This window comes from Bubalus bubalis, chromosome 6, assembly GCF_019923935.1.
Source record: "Bubalus bubalis isolate 160015118507 breed Murrah chromosome 6, NDDB_SH_1, whole genome shotgun sequence".
NCBI classification, from domain to species: domain Eukaryota; kingdom Metazoa; phylum Chordata; class Mammalia; order Artiodactyla; family Bovidae; genus Bubalus; species Bubalus bubalis.
The window spans coordinates 43,237,957-43,250,618 of NC_059162.1; the positions used below are offsets into that span (position 1 = coordinate 43,237,957).

Consider the following 12,662-nt stretch of genomic DNA (forward strand, 5'->3'; position numbering starts at 1 on the left):
TCAGGTCCCTCCACGCAGGATAATGCCATACCCGGAACTTTACCACCCCAGCTTCGTTAAACCGGAAGAAGTTGATGGTGGCCGGCGAGGTCCAAACCTCCTTTGTATTCCCTCTGTTTCGCTTTCTCCGCCTCCTCCGCGGAAGCAGAGCGGCAAACTCAAACTTAACAGGACCCGGAAGTCTTTGAAGCTAATATCTCGGGCCGGGCCTGTTGTGTTTTATTTTTTCGCACACCGGCCAGGGCAGCGGTTCAGCATGAGCCAGATTTTGTTCCAGCAACTCGTCCCGTTGCAGGTGAAATGCAGAGACTGCGAGGAGAGGTGAGGTTCGCGTTACCCCGTGCCCGTGGGTGGCGGTTGGGGTCGGGCCAAGGGGAAAGATGGCGGCCCCCGCCAGTGCGCAGCGGCCTGCGGGAGGGTATCCAGCAGGAGTCCCCGGGAAGAGACTTATCTGGGACCTGGCTCTCTCTCACTAAGTAAGTTCTCCGTCGCCGAAAAGGGAAGGGTGTGAGGAATGGGACGCTGACCTGCATCAAATTAATTTAAAGAAAAACTTATCTCTGAACGTTATCGTGGACATTATAGTCCTTTGCTCTTTGACAGATAAGAACTCCTGCTGAGAAAATTAATTTACTCGAGGGCTTACGAGTTCAACGCAGGGCGGGCACTAGAACTCAGGCCTTGGTTCCTAGCCATTTTACCACTCTTTTTTGCGTTATATTGGAAGTAAATTAAGCTTCGATTTAATCAACTATATGGTATATTGCTTCTTTTTCACATTAGTTACTAGAAATAAGATAAATTACTTTTAATAGACTAAAGACGATTGGGGAACACCGTAAATTCATTTATCCATTAAACAAATATTGCATGTTTGCAAAACACCTGCTAGGCACTGGGGATGCAATGGTCAGGAAAAAGTCCTTGCGTTCGTGGAGTTCACATTCTAGTGGGGTAGGAAATAGTCTCACAGATAAATGCAGAATTACAACTTTGACAAATGAGGTGGTGCTGTTGAGGCTTAAGTAGAGAGATCTTGGCGAGAAGTCAGATCAGATCAGATCAGTCGCTCAGTTGTGTCCGACTCTTTGCGAAGCCATGAATCGCAGCACGCCAGGCCTCCCTGTCCATCACCAACTCCTGGAGTTCACTCAGACTCATGTCCATCGAGTCAGTGATGCCATCCAGCCATCTCATCCTCTGTCGTCCCCTTCTCCTCTTCTTCTGGCGAAAGGTCAGGAGACTTCAATTTTGTCTCAATTCCACCAGAGTGGCAGCTGTCTCATTTGTAAAACTGACATAACATGCCTACCTACATGGTTGGTTGTTAGGAGGATCACGTGTGGAAATGTGACTAAAAATGAAGACGTTGGTATATTGAGCTACCAATAATGTGAAACTGGTGTATAGTTCAGAATTAGGTTCAAAATCAACTGGCAGGCCAGGCAAGTAGATGGTACCAAGACCAGCAGCTGTTAAGTGGAGATTTATAGGTTAGTTGGTGGTTCTTTTGTGCTGTCCAATATGGGAGCAACTATAGTTGACATTTGAAATGGATGTTAAGTGAGCTAAGGTACATAAGAGTAAAATGCACACTAGACTGAAGACTTACTATGAGAAACAAAGGAATGGAAAACATTTCAATTTTTATATTGATTATGTGTTAAGATGACAATATTTTGATATGTAGGGTTAATTAAATGTATAACAAATTTATCTGTTTCTTTTATGTTTTTTAATGTGACTTCCAGAAAATTAAAAATTATATATGTGCCTTATATTTGTGGCTCCATTGTATCTCTATTGGATAGCCCTGTTCTAGAATGATTATAGAAAGAAGAAAGAAAGGTGGGGGGCATAATTTCTAATTCCAGTATTGAAGCTCCTTAGCCCATTGCCTTTTTTTGTAGACAAAGTTTTATGAAATTCAGCCATTCTCATTTGTTTAAGAATTGTCTATTGCTGCTTTTGTGGTATAGGAGGAGAAATGAATAAATGTGACAGAGACCTTATGGCTGGCAAAGCTGAAAATATTTACTATCTGACCCTTTACAGATAAAGTTTGCCAACCTCTTATGGGAAAAATAGTCCAGACTTACGTAGTCAAGGCCAGTTCAGCTCAAATATTTATGAAAGCCTGCTGTGTACCAGGCACTGTCCTAGGTGCTGAGAATATAAAGCTCTTCTCCTTACCACCTTACTCCAATGACAGCAACAGCAACAAAACTATTTTCATTCTAGCTCTCAAGGAACTCACTTTAATAGAGGAAACAAAAAGTTCTTCCATCTAGAGGTAGTATAGCACAGGTTAGGAGTTCAGGCTCTGATAAACAACAAGGTCTGGGACTATATTTAATATCCTGTGATAAACCATAATGAAAAAATATGCAAAAGAATATGTATGACTGAGTCACTTTGCTGTATAGTAGAAATTAATACAACATTGTAAATCAGCTGTACTTAAATTTAAAAAAAAAGGATTTATAATCCCTCTGTTTTCTACATTAAAAAAAATAGGCTATGGAGCCACACTGTTTAGATTCTACTTTACCAGTTACTGCTTGATTCTGTACAGTTTTTCTTACTTCTCTGTGCCTCATCCTTATAATTGATAAAAATAAAGTACCTGTTTGTGGGATTATTATAAGCATAAAATAATACATATAAAGTACTTAGAACAGTGCCTGGAACTTAAGAGCATTCACTAACCATTAGCTATTATTGAAGAGTGATTAATGCATGAAGTAAAGTAAAGGAACTAAAGTCATAGAGAAAAAGGAACTTCAGTTGAAGACAGTGATAGGGCTCAGAGAACTATGTCTGGAGAAAAGTGGTACAAAATTTTGAAGCCCATGGTTTGACACCAACCTGCTTTTTCATTTTATTTTTCCCCTAAGCTCCTCTTCCCAATATAGCAGTCATGCAGGCCTACGTGCTATCCTCTGAGTGCACCTGATACTCTCTTAATACTTTATCTTTACTCCAGCTCTCCCTTCTACCTCAGATGCTTTTTTTTTCACGACTTCTATGTCTGTCTTAAATTCTTTCTTTATAAGGACGTTTTCAAAGTTGCCTATGTTGAAATTAATTGTCCTTATTTGTTTGTTAGATAGCATGGTATAAGTGAAAGATTTGAGTTCAGATTTGGGCTCTGTAGTGTGACCTTACCCAAATTTGCAACTCTGTGCATCTCAGGTTCTTTCTTTGAATGACGGAGATAATATTTACTTAACAACATTGTTGTTAAATAAGTTGATATAAGCAAGGTGCCTGGCAGACACTTAATAGTGTATGTATTAAAGCCTTAGAATACCATCAGAAGCAAATCTAGGATAAAGTCATTTAATATCATCTCAGTATGAGGTCATGAACCATGTTTATTTCTGTTTGTATCCCTGGCACCCAGCATAGTACCTGGCGTAGAGCAGCTTTTGTTTGAATTGAGAGTTTAAGGTCAGAGCTATTAGGTGGCAGAGGTGGCTAGGATCCAGTTCTGCTAATGCCAAATCTAACTGACAGGAAGGATGTTATGCAGATTTATGAAATTTATTTTGAGAAACAGCACTTTAAAAATTGTTTTTTTAAACTTGTTTTGTACTGTTCCTATGATGTTCACCATTACAGTGGAGAAAAGATTTCTGATTTTGGATCCTCTGAAAGCTCACATTTTCCTACAAGTTACTGCTCTGGAGGTTTTTGAACTGAATGTGGGAAATAGTTTTAACTTATGGGGTTCTCCTCTTTTTCTTCCCGTCATCTAATGCATATAGGCTTTTGAAATGTGTGTGTTACACGCTCAGTCATATCCTACTTTTTGTGACCCCATGGACTGTAGCCTGCCAGGCTCCTCTGTCCATGGAATTCTGTAGGCAAGAATACCGGAGTGGGTTGCCATTTCCTACTCCAGGGGATCTTCCTGCATCTCTTGCATTGGCAGGTGGATTCTTTACCACCAAGCTACCTGAGAAACCCACACATTTTAAAAAGTGTAAAGTTATCAACCACAGTGTCATATCATTATGGGAGTATGTACTAGGAAAAGCTTCAGAAGATGAAAACCAAACATAATGACATTGTAGAGCTGAATGGCCCTCACAAACCTGACTCGATTCACTTTTTTTTTTTTTTATTGGTTTATCTTATACTTTATTTTTTTTTAATTTTATTTTATTTTTAAACTTTACATAACTGTATTAGTTTTGCCAAATATCAAAATGAATCCGCCACAGGTATACATGTGTTCCCCATCCTGAACCCTCCTCCCTCCTCCCTCCCCATTCCATCCCTCTGGATTCACTTTTCTTATAAGTTAGGAAATTGAAAGTTGTTGTGTTCCTCCCCTCTGCCCCTCTGCCCACCACTGCCTAAGAATACATAAATGGAATTGGAGTAGGAATTCAATATTTTCACATATATTGCTTTAGATACTAGAAAAATAGAAATGAAACATTTTCTTACTTAAAGATAATTCTTCCTATCTTGGTGCTGTTTACCGGTACTGTTCTTTTTTAGATATTAATATACAAATTATGGTAATCGCATCATGTGAACTAAAATTTAACATCCAATCATATGTTCAATAAGAAATTTAACTAAAATCACATGGATTGAACCAATGCAAACTGCAAGTCAGAGCATAAAAGACTAAACTATTGAATCTAGGCTGAGTCAACTATTACCAGGTTTTTCCATCAACACTCAGTTGTTATGTCTGTACTTCTGTGGTAGAATGTGAAAAAAGTTTAAAACACATCTTTAAAAAAATAACTTAATATCGAACAAATTCAGTTTATTTTCCCTGCACATCAGGAAAAGACCATTATTATTTAATTCTAGCAGAATAGTTTGAGAACCACTTGTGCAGAGATGTATTTTCACCATTACCCCTTTATTTCCTGAGTGTTTTTTTTTTTAACATTTTTGCTCGGTTTGATTAATGTTTATGAACACCTTTATTTATATACCTCTGTTTGATACTGAATTTTCTAAGATGCAGTATAGAATGTGCAAAAAGCTGTGTTTTTTCTTTTTTTTCTTTTAGGGTTTAGAGTTGCTCTAGGATTAGATAGATAATTAACTTGTTGATAGTACTTATATTGTATGGAGAGTCCGTTGAGCAACGTAGTTTGTGGATCTGAAAAATTTGTGTGTGTGTGTGTACATAAGGAAAGTGAATATGTTATCTTATTTCCTTGGTTGTAGACATTCAGAGTATTCTAATTCTCAAATTAATTTGGTCATTTCAGTTTTTTATTTTTTATTTATTTTCAGTTCATATTTTTATGTGAAAAATCGTAAACCTGATGGTTTGGTTTTCAGTAGATGCTATTTGAAAATCAGTCCAGTGAGGTTGTATACCAAGCTAATAATAGGCATTCCACATCATTTATCTCATTTAATCCTCACAACATCCTCTTTTTACAGGAGAGAAAAAATTTAGCATCAGGTTAAAAACCTGATTACTTGTGGAAAAACAGGAAGTTAAATTTCAAATCCATCGAGTTTCCCAAACATGTATTCATAAGTTAGGGACAACCTGTGGAGGATCTTGTGGCTTAAAATGGAAAATGTTAGCTATACAAATGGTAGTAATAATTTACTGCATGTGAATGTTTCTGATAGTTGGGCATATCTTTTCATACAGGAGAGTGAGTATTAGACTGAGCATTGAACTACAATCAGTTTCTAACCCCGTTCACAGAAAGGTTGGTATTATATATTTTGAAATAAATATTTTTCTTTTTCTGAAAAATGGTAATTTAGTACATTATAGTTGTTTTAATTCTTTAAGAATGTGAGATCTTGTGTTAATATCATCTTGCTTTTTAATTTTGGGCCATTTAATAACTTGCAGATCTGGGATGGTAAAATCTAAGACAACAACTGAGAGATGATATACCATATGTTTCTAAAGCATGCAAGAGTTGGAGATTGGGACAACAGTCTCCTTAGGTTTTCCCCGTTGCAGTTTTTTGGCTGCATCACATAGCTTGAGGGATCTTAGTTCCCAGTCCAGAGATCACACCCATATCCCTTCTGTGGAAGCTTGGAGTCCCTAACTGCTTGGGAATTCCCTCATTGCACTTTTTAAAGTTACTCGAATATATATAGAACTGGCATTTCATATAAATGTGAGTATAGAATGAATTGAAGCACTGCAGGGAGATATTCTTGAATCTTTTTGCCTTTTGACAATAGTTGTTAAGAGCATCAGTCTTATCTGATTTAAAAGTGTGAGTCATTAACAGAGATGTGATACAGAAAGGAGGGTGAAGAAATACATCTGTTTTCTCTGTGTTATAGCTTTCCCTTAACATATTCAAGGATCTAATAGTAACAGCTTCAGTTTTTTTTTATAGCATCTTGGGGTGGGTTTAAAAAAATATTTAAATAAAGCTGCTTTAAGAACAGGGCCTTCTGAGACAGAGCAAATACCTAGATTGCTAATCTTCCAGGGTGAAAAAGAGAGTGAAAGTCGCTTAGTCGTGTCCGACTCTTTGAGACCCCATGGACTGACCAACGTGGATTATACAGTCCATGGAATTCTCCAGGCCAGAATACTGAAATGGTAGCCTTTCCCTTTTCCAAGGGCTCTTCCCAACCCAGGGATCGAACCCAGGTCTCCTGCATTGCAGATGGATTCTTTACCAGCTGAGCCACAAATTTTCTGGGAAAGAGAGTATATATTCTTATATTTATTCCTTATGCCTGCTATACCTCTTTATTTTCTAGCTCTACTCATAAGTGGTTTAGATTTTTCTAGGACCTTAGCAATTCCTCAGTAGCCACAAGTAGATTTTATTTCAAGGCAGAAACTTATTCTTAACCTGAATGCTTATGCTTTATTAGTGCTCTGACATCTTGCTAGTCCTGTTTTCCTTCTGCCAGTGTTTTCTGAAGTACAGGACTTTTCTGTTGGCTTTAGATGCTGTGATGATCTGCCATACAGTAAATTTAACTACCTGAAAAGTGGTCTTTGTGAAAGGTATTCACTTCGTTTGAAACTTGAAAACAGATGGGGGTTCCACATCAGTGGCCACCTGGAGTGGTAGAGAATAGGCTTTTAGGAAGAAACCCTGGCAACCTGTCACCTGATACCCCTGTCCTCTGCCTGAGAAACAAACGCTCCTTTCTTACCTGGGTAGATGACTGTCATTTCTGCTGATGTATTTGCCATTTTGGAAATACCAGACAATTAACTTGAGGGAAACTGAAAATATACTTGAATGTGACATCAGTGGTAAAGAATATTTTTGTCGTATTATCTTAGTAGAGCAAGAGGTAGGTCTGAACTTTCCTAAGCCTCTGATAGAATGATACTCGTCAGCTTTCAGCTCCTAGCATTTAATTAACTATTATAGACCCCATCACTTCTCACCTTGCACCCCATGTGGCTCTCAAGGAGCAGAGTATCCATTGCTGTTTAAGATGCTAAAATCTCCAAAGACATTAAAAACCTAGCAGCACCAGAAAACAGAGCCCTCTGAGCTATAACAGAGATGCATTGATGCTATTATGATTTCACTTCCATGGAGGAAGAAATTACTCTGAAAGCCAGATCTACTGAAAACATCAAAAATAACAATCTTTCTTTTAGGATTTAGTTATCCGTCTGACTGATGACGCGGATCCATTTTTTCTGTATAACCTTGTTATTTCAGAGGAAGATTTTCAGAGGTAACTAAATTTATTTTTCTGATCTTATATTTAATCTAAGAATAAGTAAGTTTTTAAGTTTTATGTATGTATCAGTGCTATTCCTTTGAAACACGTACTCATTAGGAACAATTAAGTATTTGGGGATCACTGGACTATTTATACTGTAATTTTTCAGGCTGTTTTTGAAAATACATATTTCATAGATTATTAGCATTCTGTTTAAAACAGCTCAGAAATTTGGAGCTTTATCTAGATTTATTGACCTTTTCCCTCCCACTGAATAAGCTCTATAAAAATCAAAGTTTCCTAGCTTAGTTCTTGACTATGATGGGTGTTCAGTAAATAAAAAAATAACCTTTCAGGATGTTATTTATAACTACATACAGTAATTAAAATTCTAAAAAAAAAATTTCTTTTCCTGTCTTCTGTATAGTTTAAAATTCCAGCAAGGTCTTCTGGTAGACTTCTTAGCTTTCCCACAAAAATTCATAGATCTCCTCCAGCAGTGTACTCAAGAATATGCGAAAGAAATTCCAAGGTAAGTCTCAGGAGAGCACTTATCATTAAACTTCTCTCGAGAAACACTCTTCTTTGTAAGAAGAGTCTTTGTAAGAAGACAGCAAAATATTTGTGTATTTTGAGTATCTGTGTCTCTTTTCAAAGCTGTGCAAAGAGCTCCATAAATCTCAAATTTATAAAACCAGAAATATTTACCCCCTAATTTTCATATCTTGACAAAGCCATTAAAGTTACCTGAAGTATTTAATAGCATCAAGTATGTGTTTTTTCCCAAGGTTATATTCTATTTATAGTTATTATAAAATATTGGCCATGTTCCCTGTGTTTTACAATATATCCTAGTAGCTTATTTATTTTCTTCATTGCAGTTTGTACCTCTTAATTCTCAATCCCTGAATTGCCTCCTCATTCCCTCTGCCTGCTAGTAACCACTAGTTCTCTATCTCTGTTTCTTTTTGTTATATTTACTAGTTTATTGTATTTTTTAGATTTCTCATATAAGCAATATGTAGTATTTGTCTTTCCTGACTTATTTCACTTTAGCATAATACCCTCTAGGTCTATTCATGTTGTTGTAAATGGCAAAATTTCATTCTTTTTTAATAGCTGAGAAGTATTGTACTGTGTGTATCTATATATATATGCACACATATCAAGAATATGTGTATTCCACATCTTCTTGATTCATTCATCTGTTGATGGACACTTGGGTTGCCTTCATATCTTCAGTTCAGTTCAGTCGCTCAGTTGTGTCCTACTTTTGCGACCCCATGGACTGCAGCACGCCAGGCCTCCCTGTCCATCACCAACTCCTGGAGTTTACCCAAAGTCATGTCCATTGAGTCGGTAATGCCATTCAACCATCTCATCCTCTGTTGTCCCCTTCTCCTCCCACCTTCAATCTTTCCCAGCATCAGGGTCTTTTCCAATGAGTCAGCTCTTTGCATCAGGTGGCCAAAGTATTAGAGTTTCAGCTTCAACATCAGTCTTTCCAATGAATATTCAGGACTGCTTTGCTTTAAGATGGACTGGTTGGATCTCCTTGCAATCCAAGGGACTCTCAGGAGTCTTCTTCAACACCACAGTTCAAAAGCATCAATTCTTCAGCTCTCAGCTTTCTTTATAGTCCAATTCTCACATCCATACATGACTACTGGAAAAACCATCGCTTTGACTAGACGGACCTTTGTTGGCAAAGTATCTCTGCTTTTTAATTTGCTGTCTTGGTTGGTCATAATTTTTCTTCCAAGGAGTAAGCGTCTTTTAATTTCATGGCTGCAGTCACCATCTGCAGTGATTTTGGAACCGCCCAAAATAAAGTCTGTCATTGTTTCCATTGTTTCCCCATGAATTTGCCATGAAGTGATGGTACCGGATGCCATGATCTTAGTTTTCTGATTGTTGAGTTTTAAGCCAAGCTTCATAATACTGCTATGAATATTGGGGTTCATGTATTTTTTTGAATTAGTGTTTTTATTTCAAATATGAACCCAGGAATGGAATTGCTAGGTCATATGACAGTTCTATTTTTAGTTTTTTGAGAAACCTCCCTACTGTTTTTCACAGTCCAGCGGTGTTGGAGAGTTCCCTTTTTTCCACATGCTTGTCAGCATTCATTATTTGTGTTCTTTTTGATGATAGCCATTCTGACAGATGTAATATCTCATTGTGGTTTTGATTTGCATTTCCTTGATGATTAGCCATGTTGAGTATCTTTTCATGTACCTGTTGGCTACCTGTATGTCTTTGAAAAATGTCTTTTCAGGTCTTCTGACCATTTTTTAGTCAGTTTGTTTATTTTTTTCACATTGAGTTGTGTAAGCTATGTATATAGTTTGGATATTAACCCCTTATTGGTCATATCATTTGCGAGTGTCTTCTCCCGTTCAGTAGATTGTCTCTTTTGTTGGTGTTTTCCTTTGCTGTGCAAAAGCTTTTTAAGTTTGATTAGGTCCCATTTGTTTATTTTTACTTTTATTTACTTCTGTTTTAGGAGACAAATTAAAAAAAATGCTACAATTTATGTTAGAGAGTGTTCCACCTATGTTCTCTTCTAGGAGTTTTATGATTTCTGGTCTTACCTTATGGTCTTTAATCCATTTTGAGTTATTTTTTAAAAGCTCTATTTATTTATTTATATTTGGCTGTGCTGGGTCTTCATTGCTGCACTTTCTCTGGTTGTGATGTGTGGGCTTCTCATTGAGGTGCCTTCTCTTATTGATCATGGCTCTAGGGCGCAGTCTTCTGTGGTTGCAGTGTGTGAGCTCTAGAGCAGAATCAGTGGTTGCGGTGCAGGGCTTTGTCGCCCACAGCATGTGCAGTCTTCCCAGAGCAGAGATTGAACCCATGTCCGCATTGGCAAGGTGATTCTTAATCGTTGGTGGGTGTGTGTTAGTTGCTCAGTTGTGTCCAACTTTTTGCGACCCCACGTACTGTAGCCCCCCAGGCTTCTCTGTCCATGGTGTTCTCCAGGCAAGAATACTGGAGTGGATTGCCATTCACTTCTCCAGAGGAACTTCCCAACCCAGGGATTGAACCCTGGTCTCCTGCATCACAGGCAAATTCTTTACTGTTTGAGCTCCAGGAACCACTGGGGAAATCCGAGTTTTATTTTTATGTATGATGTTAGAGAATGTTCTATATTGTTCTTTTACATGTAGCTGTCCAGTTCTCCAGCACTACTTACTGAAGAGACTGTCTTTCCCCATTATGTATTCTTGCCTTCTCTGTGGTAGGTTAGTTAATTATAAGTGTGTGGGTTTATTTCTGGGCTCTGTTCTGTTCTATTGATCAGTGTCTGTTTATGTGCCAGTATGCCAAACCAGACTGTTTTGACTTCAAAGCTTTTAGTAAGGTCTGAAGATAGGAAGCATGATTCATCTAAGTAGTCTGTTCTTCTTTCTCAAGATTGTTTTGCCTATTCGAGGTCTTTTGTGTTTCCATGCCACTGCTGCTGCTAAGTCGCTTCAGTCGTGTCTGACTCTGTGCGACCCCCATAGACTGCAGCCCACCAGGCTCCTCCGTCCCTGGGATTCTCTAGGCAAGAACACTGGAGTGGGTTGCCATTTCCTTCTCCAATGCATGCATGCATGCTAAGGAGCTTCAGTTGTGTCCGACTCTGTGCAACCCCATAGACGGCAGCCCACCAGGCTCCTCTGTCCACAGGGTTCTCTAGGCAAGAATGCTGGAGTGGGTTGCTATTCTTCTCCATGCAAATTAAACATTTTTTTGGTCTAGTTTTGTGAAAAATGCCCTTGGAGAATGGATGGGGATTGCCCTGAATCTGTCAGTTGCCTTGGGTAGTGTGGTCATTTTAACAATATTCTTTCAATCCATTTCACTATTTACACTAATTAATCCATGGTATATCTTTCCATCTCTATTGTCTTTGATTTCTTTCATCAGTGTCTTGTGTTACAGTTTGCTGATTACAGGTCTGCCTTCTCCTTTAGGTAGGTTTATTCCTAGAAATTTTATCCTTTTTGGTGCAGTTGTAAGTGGAATTGTTCCTGTAGTTTCTCTTTTTGATAGTTTGTTGTTAGTGTTCAAGTATATGTTTTTCTGATGAACTTGGACAAAGAAGATTTTGGGTCCAAGTGTATCCATATTTGTTTAGTGCTAACGCCTGATCCTTTCTTTGTAAAGCTTTCCAACCTTTTATCTATAAGTTTCATCAGTTGGTGATTCTTGTTTGAATGAATTATTTCATTAGTAAGTACAAAATTATGTTTTTCCAGTTCCATCTTTCTTTCTGTATTTATTAGGTATAATTCTTCTATGAAAAATAGCTTCCTTCATCAGTAAGAGCTCTTTGATTACTATGAAAATTCATACAGAAAGGGATAAATGCTCAGTTCTTATTTTTAAATTGTCAGTTTTCGGAGTAAGGATTGTTACTGTAGTTAGTTTTCTGGTTTCAGTGGGTTTTGATTTGTTTTTGTGTTTAGTCTTTTGCTTTCTCTCCTTATCTGTTTCTCATTATGAACTCATGGAGATTTATATATTCACTGTTTTCAATCAGTAGGTAAATATCCATTTTGCTATTTACACTAATCCAGTTTTACTGTTGGGAGTCCTTTCATGTTGGCCCCTATGATTCCAGCATGTTCCCTTTTCTGATCCTTTTAATCATTGATAATCCAGTGAGGCTCATTATTCAATGGGAGAGTTGTCACTGTCTCATAAATGTGTTATGTGATACTTTCTCTTCAAAGGTTTTTGCTGCAGTTAGTTTCTACAGAAGCTATTTTGGATAACTCACCTGCTCTTTTAAATGTGGTAGAGACAAATCCTTTTAAGCATCTGACACACCTCTCACTAAAACTTTTACCTGGAAATGATGTGGAAATAAAGAAGTTTCTAGCAGACTGTTTGAAATGTAGTAAGGTAAGATTTAAATTTAAATTGTTTTTTTAAAATAAGTCCCAAAGCTCTGTGGTAATCCACTGAAAAGCTATATTGCTACTAGATTTTATTTTCTGAAT

The 12,662-nt window shown here is 37.6% G+C and overlaps 1 protein-coding gene across 3 annotated transcripts in view; it reads left to right on the top strand.

Moving 5' to 3' along the window:
• Positions 1-17: 17 nt before the first annotated feature.
• SASS6 (SAS-6 centriolar assembly protein) overlaps positions 18-12,662 on the top strand; it is a 40,147-nt gene continuing 27,502 nt past the window's right edge. For all 3 annotated transcript variants that reach the window (XM_044944644.2, XM_006049794.4, XM_025288209.3), the window contains exons 1-5: positions 18-321; positions 5,645-5,705; positions 7,598-7,677; positions 8,093-8,197; positions 12,393-12,564. In XM_044944644.2, the coding sequence (XP_044800579.1) occupies positions 23-321; positions 5,645-5,705; positions 7,598-7,677; positions 8,093-8,197; positions 12,393-12,564 (717 nt within the window). In that variant the 5' untranslated portion in view covers positions 18-22. The remainder of the gene's footprint in view (positions 322-5,644; positions 5,706-7,597; positions 7,678-8,092; positions 8,198-12,392; positions 12,565-12,662) is intronic.